The following is a 19,209-nucleotide window of genomic DNA, read 5'->3' on the forward strand; positions in this document are numbered from 1 at the left end:
GGGGTTGGAATTATTATATTCTTCTTGAAGTCTGAGGGTATTTCGCCTGTCTCATACATCTTGCTCACCACATGGTAGAGTTTTGTCATGACTTGCTCTCCCGAGGCCAGGTAGGTTAGAAAATTTAAAAAGGGAAATGGATAGGTTAAAGTGAGATATAGCGGGAATTAGTGAAGTTTGGTGGCAGAAGGAACACGACTTCTGGTCAGGTGGATACAGGTTATAAGTACAAAATCAAATAAGGGTAATGCAGGTGTAGGTTTAAAAAAAAAGTGCAGGTAAGCTACTACAAACAGCATGGTGAACGCATTATTGTGACCAAGATAGACATGAAGCCCACGCCTACTACAGTAGTACAAGTTTATATGCCAACTAGCTCTGCAAATCACAAACAGATTAATGAAATGTATGATGAGATAAAAGAAATTACTCAGATAGTGAAGGGAGAAGGAAATTTAATAGTCATGGGTGACTTGAATTCAATAGTAGGAAAAGCAAGAGAAGGAAATGTAGTAGGAGAATATGGATTGGGGGTACAAAATGAAAGAGGAAGCCGCCTGGTAGAATTTTGCACAGAGCATAACTTAATCACAGCTAACACTTGGTTCAAGAGTCTTGAAAGGCGTTTGTATACATGGAAGAGGCCTGGAGATACTGGAAAGTTTCAGATAGATTATTTAATGGTAAGACAGTGATTTAGGAACCAGGTTTTAAAATGTAAGACATTTCCAGGGGCACATGTGGACTCTGACCACAATCTATTGGTTATGAACTGTAGATTAAAACTGAAGAAACTGCAAAAAGCTGAGAATTTAAGGAGATGGGACCTGGATAAACTGAATGAACCAGAGGTTGTAAAGAGTTTCAGGGAGAGCATACGCGAACAATTGACAGGAATGGGGGAAAGAAATACAGTAGAAGAAGAATGAGTAGCTTTGAGAGATGGAATAGTGAAGGCAGCAGAGGATCAAGTAGGTAAAAAGACGAGGGCTAGTAGAAATCCTTGGGTAACAGACGAGATATTGAATTTAATTGATGAAAGGAGAAAATACAAAAATGCAGTAAATGAAGCAGGCAAAAAGGAATACAAACATCTCAAAAATGAGATCGACAGGAAGTGCAAAAGGGCTAAGCAGGGATGGCTAGAGGACAAATGTATGGATGTAAAGGTGCATATCACTAGGAGTAAGATAGATACTGCCTAGGGAGAATATCAATGAATATCAAGAGCTCAGATGGAAAACCAGTTCTAAGCAAAGAAGGGAAAGCAGAAAGGTGGAAGGAGTATATAGACAGTCTATACAAGGGTGATGTACTTGAGGGCAGTATTATGAAAATGGAAGAGGATGTAAATGAAATGGGAGATAAGATATTGCATGAAGAATTTGACAGGACACCAAAAGACCTAGGTCGAAACAAGGCCCCGGGAGTAGACAACATTCCATTAGAACTGCTGATAGCCTTGGAAGAGCCAGCCCTGACAAAACTCTACCATCTGGTGAGCAAGATGTATGAGACAGGTGAAATACCCTCAGACTTCAAGAAGAATATAATAATTCCAATCTCAAAGAAATCAGGTGTTGACAGATGTGAAAATTAATGAACTATCAATTTAATAAGTCAAGGCTACAAAATACTAACGTGAGTTCTTTACAGACAAATGGAAAAACTGGTAGAAGCTGACCTCGGGGAAGATCAGATTGGATTCCGTAGAAATATTGGAACACGTGGGGCAATACTGACCCTATGACTTACCTTAGAAGATAGATTACGGAAAGTAAAATCTACATTTCTAGCATTTGTAGACTTAGAGAAAGCTTTTGACAATGTTGACTGGAATACTCTTTTTCCAATTCTGAAGGTGGCAGGGGTAAAATAAAGGGAGCAAAAGGCTATTTACCACTTGTATAGAAACCAGAGAGACGTTATAAGAGTTGAGGGGCATGAAAGGGAAGCAGTGGTTGAGATGGGAGTGAGACAGAATTGTAGCCTCTCCCCAATGTTATTCAATCTGTACATTGAGCTAGCAGTAAAGGAAAGCAAAGAAAAAGTTGGAGTAGAAATTAAACATCAGGGAGAAGAAATAAAAACTTTGAGATTTGCTGATGACATTGTAATTCTGTCAGAGACAGCAACCGACCTGGAAGAGCAGCTGAACAGAATGGACAGTGTCTTGAAAGGAGGATATAAGAAGAACATCAACAAAAGCAAAACGAGGATAATGGAATGTAGTCAAATTAAATTGGGTGATGTTGAGGGAATTAGATTAGGAAATGAGACACTTAAAGTAGCAAATGAGTTTTGCTATTTGGGGAGCAAAATAACTGATGATGGTCGAAGTAGAGAGGATATAAAATGTAGACTGGCAATGGCAAGAAAAGTGTTTCTGAAGAAGAGAACAACGAGTATAGATTTAAGTGTCAGGAAGTCGTTTCTGAAAGTATTTGTATTGGAGTGTAGCAATGTATGGAAGTGAAATGCGGAAGATTAATTGTTTAGACAGGAAGAGAATAGAAGCTTTCAAAATGTGTTGCTACAGAAGAATGCTGACGATCAGATGGGTAGATCACATAACTAATGAGGAGGTACTGAACAAAATTGGAGAGAAGAGAAATTTGTGGTACAACTTGACTAGAAGAAGGGGTCGGTTGGTAGGACTTGTTCTGATGCATCAAGGGATCACCAATTTAGTATTGGAGGGCAGCGTGGAGGGTAAAAAGCGTAGAGGGAGACCCAGAGATGAATACACTATGCAGACTCAGAAGGATGTGGGTTGCAGTAGGTACTGGGAGATGATGAAGCTTGCACAGGATAGAGTAGCATGGAGAGCTGCATCAACTCTGGACTGAATACTGCAACAACAACAACAACAACAATCTCCACAGTCTCCCAGTCCTCCCGCCAACCCAAAGAATCAGCTACAATGGAGCAAACCCCCCCCCCCCCCCCCCCCCCCGTCCCCTCTTCCCTTTGTCACCAAATACCACTCTGGACTCTAACAACTGAACCATTTCTTTCATCAGGGCTTTGATTATTATCTCTCATCATACCCCAAAATCAGTGACATCCTATCCAGAGTCCTTCCCACCCCTCCTAAAGTGGTGTTCCATTACTCATCCAACCAACACAACATCCTCATCCACCACCACGCCACTCCCACTCCCAACCTCTTGCCAAAGGGATCATATCCCTGTGGCAGTCCCAGGTGCAAGACATGCTTAGTCCAACCACACAGCACAGATTTATTCTACCCCATCAGAGGCTGTGCCATATGTGAAAGCAGCCATGTCACATACCAACTCTGCTGCAAACGCTGCACAGCTATTCACGTTGGTAGGACTACCAAACAGCTGTACACCAGGTTGTTGAGAACAAAGTTGACTACACAGTGGTACAACATGCAGCAGAGCAAAACATGTTCAGTTTCAATGGCTGCTTCACATGCCAAGCCATCTGCATCCCTCCCTCAAATACCAGATGCTCTGAACTACACAGACAGGAGTTACCGTGCAACACATTCTTTGCTCCCATAATCATCCTGGCATCAATCTCTCCTGGCCCACAGCCCCACACCCTCCACTTAACAGTTTCCCCTTCCTCCATCCTGTCGCCCCCTCCCAATTCACGTACCCGCATCACCTTCAGCATGCACCACTCCCCACCAACTCCAATACCCGTACATAACATGCCTATCTCATGCACCTGCCAAACCTTACTTCCTTGTTCCTAGCTGTAAAATTGGCTGCTTCCCTCCCTGCCACTACCCATCCACACCAATCCCTTCCCCAGCCTCCTGCCTCTCTCTCACCTTCTACTCAGCACACTCGCCACGACATCCATCCCAACCTAGTCCACTTGCTTGAAATGAAGCACTGACAATTTGCATCCAGACAGTGCCGTTTAGGTGTGTGTGTGTGTGTGTGTGTGTGTGTGTGTGCGCGCGCGCGTGGGGGGGGGGGGGGGGGGCCTTGGCTTGCGCGCACCCTCCTTGAAAAGACATTACACTGAAAGCGAGCATCCTTGAAAAAGGATTACTCTGAAAGCGAGCAAGTTTCCTTTCTTTTTGTGTGTGTGTGCACCTGTCGATGAGTTGATGCTTCTGCTTTCTGGTGAATGGTATCCTTTACTCCTAAAGTATTTACAAATTTTATTTCACACACATCTACATTTATACTTTGCAAGACTCATTAACGGTTGTAGTGCATGGTGCTTCAGCTATCTCTGTCATTTGTTCCCTTTCTGTTCAAACTATCGGTAAGCCTCAGCAAGAGTGGAAATTTTTCATGTTCTATCATCATAGCCAATGCGGGATAAATGTAGGATGAAGAAATACGCTGCTTGATGCTTCTTCAACAATATTTCAAATTAAAAATATTCCGGGAGCTCAAGAACGAGTCCCTAATATAGATCTGCAGAACATTTTATAAAAAGGAAAGTCGCTACTCACCGTATAGTGGAGATGCTGAGTTGTAGATAGGCACAACAAGAAGACTGTCACAAATAAGCTTTCGGCCAGTAAGGCCTTAGTCAAAAATAGACAACACACACACACACACACACACACACACACACACACACACACACACGTATACACACGCTCACGCAAGCACAACTCACACACATGACTACAGTCTCTGGCAACTGAAGCCACACTGCAAGCAGCAGCACAAGTGCATGATGGGAGTGGTGACAGGGAGGGGGTAAGGAGGAGGATGAGGCGGGGAAGGAGAGGGATGCTAAGATAGGGGTAGGGGACAGTGAAATGCTGCTGGGGAGCCTGCAGAGATGAGGTGGAGAGAGGTTAGGGTAGGTGTGTGCAGTCGGGAGGTTAGACGGGGGGCAGTGGAAAGGTAGCGGAAAAGGTGAGAAGTAAAAAGACTGGGTGCGATGGTGGAATGAGGGCTGTGTAGTGCTGAGATGGAACAGGGAAGGGGCTGGATGGGTGAGGAAAATGGCTAACAAAGGTTGAGGCCAGGAGGGTTACGGGAACCTAGGATATGCTGCAGAGAAGGTTCCCATGCGCAACTCAGAAAAGCTGGTGTTGATGGGAAGGATCCATATGGCACAGGCTGTGAAGCAGTCATTAAAATAATGGTTGCCGTGTCAGACAGCGTGCTCAGCAACAGGGTGGTCCACATGTTTCTTGGCCACATTTGTCGGTGGCCATTCATGCGGACAGACAGTTTGTTGGTTGTCATGCCCACATAGAATGCAGCACAGTGGTTGCAGCTTAGCTTGTAAATCACATGACTGGCTAGCCCATCAAAGGCAGGACTACTTCTGAAACCAGATGAAGTCTAAAAAATGTCCATACTGTGGTCTCACAGTTATCTATGGCATTTTTAACTACATAAGATATTTCAATTCATGCAGTGTTTGTATCATGGTGTTTATGAAAACAGGACTGATATTTATCACATAGGTTGAATATGTGTACAACCATCTAAGCATGAACAGTATCTTCTAAGGATTTTGATACCATGGGTAACATGCTGATGACTGGTAATCACAGGGTGACTGTGCATTTTTCTGCTTAAATATATGATGGACTAATGTTTTGTTTTAAGTGGGGTACATCCCATTCAATTCATAGAGGAAAATTAAATTTTGTGTGTGTGTGTGTGTGTGTGTGTGTCAAGACCGGTACTATATTTCTTTGCAACAAACTTGGACATGATTATGCTGAGAGCATCATTGCCTACTGCTTTACAAAATATTCTCATTATTATTATTATTTCTTGTTCTGTCTATTGTGATGTGTTCTTAGTGGAAAATGCCAGTGATGGATATGAGGCATTGGATTTCTGCCACATAATAGGCTCATTGCAGCTAGGGATTCACTGATCCTAAAAAAATTCAATGGCTGTTAGCTAAGATCCAAAAAACTTTTTCTTTCAGACATGCAAACTACAGAACTTCTTCCACAACATATGGAATGACAAGTGCCTGATACTGGCAGTGTGTACTTATTTTGCCCTGTTTTGTGTCTTTCTATATTCTTCATGGTGTTATGGTGACATGAGACATCATCTTCACTGTTCTGCATTTAACATAGTTCAGTAGTCAGCAATGGACTGGAGCTCTTCTCAGCCAGACCGTATGTATAGGGACATATTTGCAATATACAGCTGTGAGCAATCAGTATGTTCATGAACTCTGCCATATATTGTAAGCCCCTTGGTTATTTGGTAACACTGAAGTCCTGCATAATCAGATAGTAAAGCATCACAATCCCAACATTTAATGTTCCATGTTACTTCGTGCAGTTTGACCTCTGAGCACAGAAAGTAATATAACACAAATATAACATCATGTGCTAAAAGTCAGTGTGCCAAAGTCTGACTAATATCTCTTACTTAGTCAACCTTTCCCAACAAGGTTATACAAATAAAGTGTGGCTGTGTCCCATTCTTTAGCCATTAGCATATTAGTTAAACTGAATGCCATGTAACATTTAGTTTGAACACTAAATATATTTAAAGTGACACTACAACAATAACAAAACAAGAAAGAATCACAAAGAAAGTTAAATTCCAAAACTGCAAACCAACTGTGAGTAACATCATTAAATGAACATGATTACATGATTTTTACAGTGTCAGTGAGAAAAAGAGCCTCACACAATGCACACAGTTTATCTGGTACTTACCAAGGAACAATGTCTTAGAGTAAGCTTCTTGCCTGATATACAAATGAGGAACTACAGAAAATACAATATTTTTTATATTTCCTAATTACATCAGCTTTTCATCTTGCCAGCAAATCTCTGCCATTCTGGCCTGAGACGGGCCAACCAGGACCAACAGACCACCATGTCATCAGCCAATGTCAATATTTGGATGCAGTATGGAGGCCATGTGGTTAGTACACTGTTCCCGTGACCACTGTTGGCTTTGCAGGTCTTGGAGCTGCTACTTCTCATTCCAATAGCTCCTCAATTGGCACCATGAGGCTGTCCACATCCCAGTCTTCCCACCAAGGAAAAACCCCTGGCAGAACCGAGAACTGAACATAGTTCTCCACATGGCAGCCTGCCATCCTGAACACTCAGCTACAGAGGTGGAATAATCATCCTGGCTGCCCAGTTATTTCTATTCTCTGATCTCCTCCACCTATGAATTTCTATCATGACCTCCAACACCTTCAATTTATCTACAAACTCCTTTCTTTTATCCATAAAACTAACCACTTTTTGATTATATAAAAATTGATGTCCACTTGAAGACCCACACTCATTAAGTTTCTGTAGTAAATGGCAACAGATCCAGAGCAGTGTGACTCTTTAATCTACATATTACACAATAATTTACACATTGCATATGATGAAAAATTGTTGATACAATGACACTAGACTTCAAATAATAATGTAGTAAGATAAAACTATTATCAGCCTGAAGACTATTTTGAACACCAAACTGTTTTTGTAGGCAAGTAGACTTAGTGGAGGTAGTACGTTCTCACTTTCCTCTGATCACTGCACAGATTTTCCCCATCACTTTAGAGCGACCTAATGTTTAACAAGAACTCAGAACCACTGTGCAACTTGGTATGTTCACTTTAAATTGTCACTGCCAGATGTGCAAGAAATGATGTCACGGGCAAAAAAGCCAGGATCTGTTGAGGATTGACCCACAGACCTTTGGGTTTGTAGTGTAACAGGTCCCCCCCCCCCCCCCCTTCCCCCTTCCTCTTGAACCAAAGAGCCACAAAATACAGAGGAATTAATTATAAAAGTGACTTCATAAGTTTTTAATAACAGTAAGCACTACTGACAATCAGTATGTGAAATTTCAGGCCGTAAATGGAGGTTATCTGAGGTTAAGAATACTTTGGTTTCATCTACAAGCAATGGAAGCGTGTTCTGCAGCACAACAGGCCTCATAATGCAAACAAATTTGGTTAATATGTTGCTGACATCTTAAGTCCAAGGACTGATTTCATGCAGTTCTCCACACTAGCCTTCACTTTTACAAGCCTCTTCATCACTGCATAACCACATACATTTGAACCTTTTGACCACAGTCAAGTCTTGGTCTCTCTCTCTCTCTCTCTCTCTCTCTCTACAATTTTCATCCAACACACTTACCTCCATCACTAAACTAATGATTCCTTGATGCCTCTGGATGTGTGCTATCAATGGTTCCCTTATTTAATGAAGTTGTGCCATAAATTTCTCTTTTCCTCAGTCTGATTCAGTACCTCATTAGTTACCCAATATACCAATCTAATATTCACCATTCTCCTGTTGAAGCACATTTCAAAAGCATCTACCTTCTTCTTGTCTGAACCATTAATCATTCATGTTTCACTTCCACGAGGGGTTAAAATGCAGACAAATACCTTCAGAAAAGACTTCCTGACATTTAAATTTATATTTGATATTAGTAGATTTCTCTTTTTGCAAACTGCTCTTCTTATTCCTGCCAGTCTGCACTTCACATCCTCTCTACTTCAGCCATTGTCAGTTATTTTGCTGCCAAAATAACAAAACCATCTAATACTTTCAGTATCTCACTTCTTGACTAATTTCAACAGCCTCAACTCATTTAATCTGAATACATGTTATTGCTCTTGCTTTACTTTTGTGGAGGTTCACCTTGCAACCTCTTTTCAAGACACTATATGTTCAATTCAACTACTCTTCCAGGCCCTTTGCCATCTATGATAGAATGACAGGGTCTTGGCAAAACTAAAAGTTTTATTTTCCCTCCTGAGCTTGAATTCTCTTTCGAAATCTCTCTTTGACTTCCTTTACTGGTTGCTCAATGTACAAATTGAAAAACTTTGAGGATAAGCTAAAAATATGCCTCACTCCCTTCTTAATTAATACTTTCCTTCCATGTCCTTCAACTTAAATAACCTATTTCATTACTCATTTCATAATTTACATTTTGATGGGAGGCTGTATAAATTCCTCTTCTGTCAAATATCGACAATGAGCCTCAACAATTATTAAAACTGTTGGAAATGTAAAAAACATCTTTTTTAAATTGATATAGACAATCTACAAGGGTGTGCTGAAAAGTAAGGCCTCCAAATTTGTTATATGAAAATTCTTAAAGCTTTTGAAATAAAACAAATCTTATTAACATACTTTATTCTTCATGGTTACATACTTTCAGCCCTCTGACACTAGAGGGCACTGAACTGTAGTGTATGGTGCAGCATCATGTTGGTGCATGAGAAACAGCATGCTGTAATTGATGTTCGAATTCAGAGTTCCTCCACATATCGAGCACCCTCTCCTTCAACATGACAATGCCAGACCATACAGGAGCACTGCAACATCTCCAGCAATCCAACGCCTTGGATTCACTACCATCGATCATCCTATATACTGTCTTGATGTGGTGCCAAAACTTAAAGAACACCTTTGCGGACTTCACTTGGACAGTAACGAAGCAGTGCAAGCAGAGGTAATGTTGCGGGTTCATCAATAAAGTCAAACATTTTACATTGATGGTTTCAACAAACAGGTCTCTTGTTGGGAGAAATGTGTTCATTGCTATGGTGACTATGTTGAGAAATAAATATGTAGATACGAAGAATAAACACGTAAAATGTCAACAATGTTTGTTTATTTAGAAAGTTTTATGAGTTTTTACATAAAAAATTCAGAGGCATTACTTTTCAGCATGGCCTTGTAATATGGCAAATGTATAATATTTATGAGACCAAAACATATTAGATAATATTGTTATATCTGCCTCAGTACAGAAAATATGAATCACGATAAATAAATATCTTGTATTATGTTCAAATTATGAAACAGGCTTACCTAGAACAGGGGCATCATTATCCAGAAATTTCATGAGTAGATTTTGAAAAACTGGAAGTCCTGTTGGTGCACCATTTGCTGATGATACGGAATCTTTCTCATCAGGTCCATCAGCGTCACCTGACACCAAATCATTCTGACGCTTCTCCAACAATTTAGCAACAGCCATTGCACGATGTTCACCAGAACGCTTATTACTTACTGCCCACTCGCAAAGAATTTGAACAATTGGTTCATCCTGTTGTGCTGTCTGCCAATAATAAATCACACTTTTTTAGTATCTGAATAACATTACGATAGTCTTTTCTTTTAAAGTCAGAGAATTATTTATAGGAGCACAGTGTGGCCCATTTAATGTGAACACTTCTTGCTTACAAAATACAAGCTTTTGAAGATGCATCTGTTGATGCAAGTAATTGTGGATGGTGGGAACATTTCATACATTATCCTAAAGAATGATCAGTATGTACAATAGTGATAACAAGGAATGGAGTGGAAAACTTTCTTGGCCTCTGATTTCTTTATTCCAATCACTGTTTAGTGTTTCTTTGCCAACCTGCTTGATTCTAAGTATTGTGTGTCGGTCTTGTTAATCATTGTTCCATTCATAAGAATTATATATCTGACAGCCTCTTCATCCATGTACTAATGTACTGCTACTGGAGCTAATCCTTCCTTTGATTTACCCCTAGTTGTGTATAATTTGTAAAAACGGAGAGACCACTGTGAATCCTGGCTATAAATTTAATATACTGCCATTCACTAATTATTTCAATAACTCCTCTTAATATAAACACAGCAAACCTGTACTGTTCTTCTTGACACAATATTTGACTAAGTAAATCACTATCATCATCACCATCATCATCAACACCATGCTCTCTGATGTGCTCACAGTACATACACTATGTGATCAAAAGTATCTGGACACCTGGCTGAAAATAACTTACAAGTTTGTGGTACCCTCCATCGGTAATGCTGGAATTCAATATAGTACTGAAGGAAGTCAATATGGTATTGGCCCACCCTTAGTCTAGATGACAGCTTCCACTCTTGCAGGCATATGTTCCATCAAGTACTGGAAGGTTTCTTGGGGAATGGCAGCCCACTCTTCACGCAGTGCTGCACTGAGGAGAGGTATCAATGTCGATCGGTGAGGTCTGGCACAAAGTCAGTGTTCCATAACATCCCAAAAGTGCTCTATAGGAGTCAGGTCAGGACTCTGTGCAGGCCAGTCCATTACAGCGATGTTATTGTCGTGTAACCACTTCGCCACAGGCCGTGCATTATGAACAGGTGCTCGATCATGTTGAAAGATGCAGTTGCCATCCCCAAATTGCTCTTCAACAGTGAGAAGCAAGAAGGTGCTTAAAACATCAATGTAGGCCTGTGCTGTGATAGTGCCATGCAAAACAACAAGGAGTGCAAGCCCTCTCCATGAAAAACATGACCACACCATAAGAGCACCACTTCCGAATTTTACTGTTTGCACTACACATGCTGGCAGATGACATTCACCGGGCATTTGCCATACCCACACCCTGCCATCAGATCACCACATTGTGTACCATGATTTGTCACTCCACAAAGTTTTTCCACTGTTCAATCGTCCTATGTTTACGCTCATTACACCAAGCGAGGCATTGTCTGGCATTTACCGACCTGTTGTGTGGCTTTTCAGCAGCCGTTTGACCATGAAATCCAAGTTTCCTCACAACCCGCCTAACTGTCACAGTACTTGCAGTGGATCCTGATGCAGTTTGGAATTCATGCGTGGTGGTCTGGATTGATGCCTGCCTATTACACATTACAACCTTCTTCAAATGTCAGCAGTCTCTGTCAGTCAACAGACGATGTCCGCCCATACACTTTTGTGTTGTACTTGTCCCTTCATGTTTCCACTTTCTATAACATCGAAAACAGTGGACCTAGGGATGTTTAGGAGTGTGGAAATCTTGCATACAGACATATTACAAAAGTGAAACCCAATCACCTGACCATGTTCGAAGTCCGTGAGTTCCACGGAGCACCCCATTCTGCTCTCTCACGATGTCTAATGACTACTGACGTCGCTGATATGGAGTGCCTGGATTTAGGTAGTAGCACAATGCACCTAATACGAAAAATGTATGTTTTTGGGGGTGTCCGGATACTTTTGATCACATAGTGTATGAGGGCACACTATGTTGTTGATATATTGCCAAGAAGACGTAAGATAAGGCAGCATGCTTGCGAAGTCTTCATGAAACCTTACAACAAGCCTCTGACTTATCTACCTCCAGCTATCTGCCAATATAATAGTGGTTTTAGTATACAATATTCCTTTCCCTTAAATTAACCTTCATTTAAATTGCTTTTGAAGACACTCAAACTTCTTATAAACAATGTAAAGAGTAAAAGTACCAACTCACAGTATAACTTAAGCACCCAACAGTCTACATACACATAAATAGGATTGTAAACAAGATTGTTCTCTTTCTTGGCAAGTTGAACTAAAATAAAATTCTCACGTTTCTGCCTGATGAGTTCCTTGAAATGGTGTGATGTTTCAGTGAGTGTCACTCTCATAATCTGATCAAGAAAGACAAATGTAGTTAAATTTTGTTCACTGAATACATTTTCATGACGATGCAGACCAAGAGAGGATGGGAAATGTAGCCATGTATCTATGTGTGTGTGTATTAAAACCTTATCTATATGGTGAGTGGTTACCCCTACTTCTTTCATTATACGCATTCCATACATGACTTTCCAGGACTGAACTTGCTAAATATTTTTTTATATTTGTTCTATGAATGAGTTTTCATGTGAACTACATCAAAGAAGAAAAAAGACACGTTAACTTAAAACATTTTTTATACCATGAAGTACAAACTCACATTGTCTGTTCTGGTTTCTCGAACATCAACACTGGGGCTGGCTTGGACATCTTTTACTGTGGTTGACTGTGAGAAAACTTTAGAGTAAAGTGTATCAAGGCAGTTAGTGCTATCAGTACGGTCAAAATTGTGCCTGTCAAGAGCATCAAGTGCAGCTAGGACTCTTGCTGTTGTAACGCCAGCAGATGACTGCTGCCACTTGTCACATGACCACCGGCCCTCTGCTGCTCGACTTCGTTGCCGCACATGCTCTTCGGCAGCCATCAGCTGACGTCTGCCAGTAGAAATACAAGAGACAATCCCATTAGGCAATATCAGTGTTATTTACATTTAATAGATAAGTGTTTGGAGCATCAATTATTGTACAGTAACAATATTACCTTTAGCAAAATACAAAAACTAAACAATAGAAAAATTATGAAGAGTTCTTGGATTTTAAGCTCTTTACAAGACGTACAGCAAGAGTTTGAATTTAGAACAGGGCAACTGTTGTTAAAGCAAAATACTGGGTACAAGTACAAACACAAAGTTTTCAGAACACACTAGTTCCGGCATGGCTCATGCTTTCTGTATTGGGGAAGGCAGCGGCATTTATCAATCGGAACTAACCTATACCTAAGGCTATGCTACAGATCAATCTGTCACACCACAACCAAATTTTAGAGGGGGGGGCGGGGGGGGGGGGGGCAAATGCAATCTCACACTCTAACCAAATGTTTACATACCGTATCTTCTCCCCATTTCACAATCAGCTACTAAATAAAATCAAATGCTAACTCCAAGACAAAATCTACAGTTAGCTTATTTATCCTCCAACATCACATTTTCTGACAATTTACCACAACAAATCAAACTAAAAGATATGTTTTGGAGAGAGCTTTAAGGATACAGTGTACTTTTCTGGCTCAATATTATGTAAAAATCAACATCTATTTATTTCAGGCACTGTTTATAATGTATATGTTTTGCAGATTTTTGTTGATATCAGGTAATGCAGCAAACTTTCTAATCAAATTAGCAGTATTTTGAATATTTTTGAACCTTCTTAGGGTTAATAAAAAAAATTACAAAGGAATTGATGCATTTTTTTTCCAAAATGCTTCCTCAAATTGAGGTACCATTTAACCCAACGTTATACATTTGAAGGAGACTAAATTTTTACCAGATGTACATGACATGATGGCTGAGGTATTAGACCTATTTAATTCCACCTATTATGTATATTACAAGGATAAAAAATATCACATCTTACATTTTAATTTTTATAATTTGTTTCCTAATAAAAAAGTTATTTTTTCTATAATTTAGTTGATTGTGCAATAAAGCTTAGGTCTACTACATAAGTATGGAATATTGCAAGTTACAGAAAAAAATTAGACCAGTGCTTTATAAACTTAAGGAAATATTTGTATCTGAATTCTGAAAAAATGCAACATGCGGGAAACTGCAAATGAAGATATGAGTCCAATAAAACTGCGCCTCAGAGCATTCCTGAAGCATAGTCTTCATCCTGCAGCATTTCTTCATCTTCAAGCTTTCTCTGGGCATTCCTTTTAGCACTTCTAACTTCTTTGGTAACCTGAAGAGCAAATCTTTCAGCTTCATGCACCCGTTGTCTGTCACACGTAAGCAACTGATATTCCACATTAGAACCACATTTTATGCCTAAATTTCTCAGGACTTCCAACCTTTTATCACTGTATCTAGTACACCAAGTTTTAATGTATTTAGTCCTACAAAAACATTCTTGCGTAATCTTTCCCATCTGCAATGGTTGAAACTTTCATTTGTATTCTGAGTACCCCCATGAAGACATTTACTAAGCAAAACAGGGTCACTCAGGTCTCTAAAAATTGGTTTTATTCATTCATAACAGCCTCAGGAATAGAACATTTATGGTGGAATATCTGACCACTTTCTTTTGCTTTTTGGTAACCACATCAAGAATCTGCCCCTTTAGGGCAAAGTCCGTGAACAGGGTGGTCATCTGTGGACAACTTATGAAAGTATGTGGCCCATACAGCATTGCTGTAACATCATTCAGAGGTGCAGTTCATCTAATGGCCAGTCCATAATAACACTGAAGACGGCCTATTTCAGTTTCTGTCAATCTGTCTCGGCTTAACAGAGATTTTACATCAGATAGCAACTTTCTACATCTACATCTACATGGTCACCCTGCAATTCACACCCAAGTGCCTGGTGGAGTGTTTATGGAACAATTTCATACTACTACTCTACCATCCCACTCTCGAATGGTGCTCGCAAAAAAGGAACACCTAAATCTTTCCGTTCGAGCTCAGTTTTCTCTTATTTTATTATGATGATCATTTCTCCCTGAGTAGGTGGGTGTCCTTTCATTTCTCTTTGTAGGTTCCTCAATCTAGCACCCATCCTCTTTTGCACATGTCCACAACACTCTAGTTTTGTTACTAAGGTATCACCATCTAATGTTATAAACAGGCACTGACCTCTGAAATATTTGTAGAGCTCCATCACACTCCATACCTCCACTGTAACCATCATAATTCTTAGAACACTGATGTTCAATATGTCTGTTAGTGTTACCATGGCAGGTGTGGCAGTACTTAGATAAGCACTCAACATCAACAACTTTTCCATTCTCCAGAGACGTATCACTTACAACACCATTCAAGGAACAATGTCCTCAATGTTGCCATGTCCCATCAAGTGCAACAGCAATGCCCCTGGTTCCACTAATATTTACAGTTTCTTCTACTGCACATTTCATAGATCCTTTAGACACAACCATCAAAGCACCTAAAAGTATTTTTATGTACTTGCTGAACCTACTGGGAGGAGGAGGAAGGTCCATCAAACCACAAAACGTTTGAGCAGCCTTTTTTCCTTTTTCTATTGCTTGCTCTGCATACACTAACATAAAATTCACATCATATCAATTATGCACAATGTTCGAAGTCATTTTTGAGGTAGATTTATTGCAGGATCTAAACAGAACAACTAATTTTGATGCTAAACGCTTCCTGCTATTTTGTTGGTCAGTTATTTCCAGATAGCCTACACCATCACATTGTTTACATTCCACTTTCTTTATCAAAGAAGGTAATATGACCACATCAACAACAACAACAAATCCGTTACAAACAGCATCATTGTTAACACAAAAATTTGAATCACCAGGAGGCGTGCATTGTGGGAGTTTCTTCCCTGAAGAACTGATACAGAGGTTACTTTCACCAGTGTGGCTTGCTTTGTCTGTGAATTCGTTACCACGGAATTTCCTTTTATTGAATTTCTTGATGCGTGGCATAGTTAATATTTATTGCACACTAAAGGGTATACTTCCACAAATATATGTAGCATTTGGGCAACAAACATTCAATAACACGGGAACAAACTACTTCAGAGAAACGAAAGTAAATACTAGCAAAGATAAATCATTTACGGACACGAAACCTGCACTTTTACCAACATATACAATGTATCATACGTATAATCGCTGGAAATAGAAAGTTCACAGTTCTTTTCGAAATAATTCTGGTTTCTGTAACAGAAATAAAGGGGGTGTGGTGGCATACACGACAATAACTTCAAAATTTGGTGTATATATAGGTCATTTTTCATTTGAAACCTTATAATGCATATATCAATGTAATCAGGAAAGACTATAGAACTCAATAAACTCATAAAAAATTCGGTTTTTCCACCATTTATAAGTACCCTGTACCCTTTATGTGGTGTACATCAGCTTCACTGCATGATTACAATTTTTTGTTTGTTCATTTCTGAACTTCAGAAGTTTAATGCTTTGTGCACTCAAACTGTGGTGCTCATGAGTTCACATGATGATACAGCGATGTTTTGACAATGTCACAGATCTTGTGCTGTGACTGGCTGACGTGAGCAACTGCCATGGAAATGTACAGACTGTATTTGTCATATTTACACTTGTGTATTACAAAACTATGCATTTTAAGTGATATAGTGCACACAACCACTCAGCTGCATTGTGCACTTCTCTGTTAAAAGAGTGTGTATACTCTTGCCTGGATTTACACTGTCTTAGTTCTTGATTCATATTTACATCGAGTCTCGTTGAACGAAGTTTCTTCAATGTCGTCCTAATTGTATGTTCCAAAATTTTACCTGACAAAATTGGACAGTGAATTCATACTGTGCTGTGTTTGAACTCATGCATAATACACTCACAAAATGACACTTGCTGATAACGCACATTAGCCATAGTCAGCAAGCAAGGAAACTAAGTAACGGGACATATTTTGCACAAGAGGTATATTTTGTGCGCTCCTTCTCTAGTCAGTTGTGAAATTCTCGTTAGGTGATGACATTTATGTAAACATACTCTTGGTGAGACATTTCCAAACTTATTCCAGCAGTAGATAGAATAGCCAGTGGTAGAAACAAAAAACCTGTCCAAAACACTGTCAAAAAAATAATACTAAACGTCAATTAAAGGTTCATCAAAGCATAATAGCAAATATACAGGGATAGGGATTCGATAACAAAGTTTCACCAACTCTATTCATTCCCTTTTGACATAAGCAGCGGAACATGAAAATTGTGTGCAGATTGGTAGGACACCCTTAGGCTGAAAAACCAGAGCCTTCGGGACACCCATCAGACCTGTTCTCAAAGGAAACATACCCCAAAGCTCTGCTACATAGAGCTAAGTGGGATTTCAAGGCGTAGCCTTAAAACTAGCTACTACCTGTCTGAAAAACAGAGTGTGTAATCAGATATCCACAGTTCTAAAAACGAAGGCCAGCATTATTTAAATCTGTGTGGGAAATATGCGAAAGGCATTCTGATAATTTGAATTTTGTGTAACATAACTGAGAAATTTATTTTAATATATATTTTGGGGCAGCTCTGCCTCAGAGCCTTTAAATATCAGTTGCACCTGCTCTCACTGAATGTACACTGTTCTGAAACCCTGCACTAGATATTAACTTGGAACCTTGCATCTTATCAGCAATGCTCTTACCAGTCAATCTGTCCAGATAAGACTCACAACCCGTGTGCATAGCATAAGTCTGCTACTTTATTTCTCCTAGCTTCCAAGCTTTACAGAAGCTCTAGTGCATGTATTTCTGAACTAGCATTCCTGGAAGAAAGGATGTAATACATGAAAGGTTGTTTCCTGAATAAAATTTCTATGTGGTTGGCAGTTTGTAGCTGCCATGATGCCTTTGATTACCATCACTGGTCCCACGGAAGCCAAGCTCAATGTTCTTGTAGCATAATAATGGTCCCACTGGTCTGTATCCATGGTGTGGTGCATTTCTGAGCAACCATTCATCTAGATGACAGTGTATCCAGACACTACCCTGAACTTGATGTAACAAGTAATATGATTCATCGCCTACTTGTGGTTTCACAGTCCTTCAACCACTTTACATAGATGCTCACAACAGCAGCATGCAAACAAATAACCAACTTGCCGTTTATGAGATGCTTGTTCCCGGAAGACTAGCTGTACAATCAGCCTTCTGTCAAAATCACTTATGTCAGTAAATTTTCCAATTTTCTCCCCATACCATTACCAGAATTATTTCCCATTCACCTCTGCTCTGCTTCTACATTTTTCTATTGCATGTTTGCAAATCAGCTGGTACACGACAAGTGTTATTTCACAGGTGGTTCTCCCTTTGTTAGTATATGTTTTGCCAGTTACTGGGTTGGTATAGGAGGTCGTAATATCCATATCAGACCCTATGCTCCTTCTGCACCCATTTCCCTACCCTTTGGCTCCCAGGCCCTACAACAGGCCTGTTCACCAGTTTGTTTGTGTGAGCTGGCTCATGCTAAAACCTCAGCAGTGAGCAACTGGCCACTCACGGTGAGTAACGGAAGGGGAAGAGGAGAAGAAGAGTAACAGCAACAAGGCACCTCAGCATAAGAAACTGTTTTCAACAAGTATATTCTATGACTGCTAACATTAATTCTACAGAGATGTATCATTTCACTGTGGCTAATTAAAGCATTTTGTGGCAAATTTATTTTCTAAAACTGTTGCATTGATGAGAAATGATAATGGAATGAAACTTACATTTCTTTTAATTGATGAGGCAAAGACCATGGAACAGTTAAATACAAAACATGATATTTCTTATGACTGATGAATGCAATTTTTGGACGATGTTTAAACTGACATCAACTTGTATTTTTTGATTAGTTTATTCTCACATTAAACAGAAAAACATTTGGTGTCATCAAATTGTGCTTATTTTGCTTTGCACTAAGATATCGTTGTCTGGTATCACTTTCCAAGCATTGCTAATTCGAAGATTAGCTTTTTAGTTCTGCTGTGATTGAGCTTTTACGTGTAGACGTCATTCTCTTCACTGTAGAAAAAAGTTGCTTGCACAAATATGTAGTTACAAATATCAACATAATCACAGCTGCAAAATTGTGAAGTTACGGAAATTTATAAGGACGAAAATTATTAAAGGATTCTGCGAGGGTTGTTTTATCACGAAATTTATCATGCAACTGCCTGTCACACTGAATATCTATAACTGTAGCTAGCCAACTACACTGATGACTTGT

At 39.7% G+C, this 19,209-nt stretch overlaps 1 protein-coding gene across 1 annotated transcript in view; it reads right to left on the minus strand.

Annotated features, from left to right (window-relative positions):
* Window positions 1-19,209, minus strand: part of LOC126457128 (mediator of RNA polymerase II transcription subunit 12) — a 372,135-nt gene that overhangs the window by 285,192 nt on the left and 67,734 nt on the right. The window contains exons 10-11 of the mRNA XM_050093187.1: window positions 12,658-12,931; window positions 9,779-10,028 (exon numbers count right to left, since the gene is read on the minus strand). Coding sequence (XP_049949144.1) covers window positions 9,779-10,028; window positions 12,658-12,931 — 524 coding nt within the window. The remainder of the gene's footprint in view (window positions 1-9,778; window positions 10,029-12,657; window positions 12,932-19,209) is intronic.

The sequence above is a fragment of the Schistocerca serialis genome, chromosome 2, assembly GCF_023864345.2.
Source record: "Schistocerca serialis cubense isolate TAMUIC-IGC-003099 chromosome 2, iqSchSeri2.2, whole genome shotgun sequence".
In the NCBI taxonomy this organism is placed as follows: Eukaryota; Metazoa; Arthropoda; class Insecta; order Orthoptera; family Acrididae; genus Schistocerca; species Schistocerca serialis.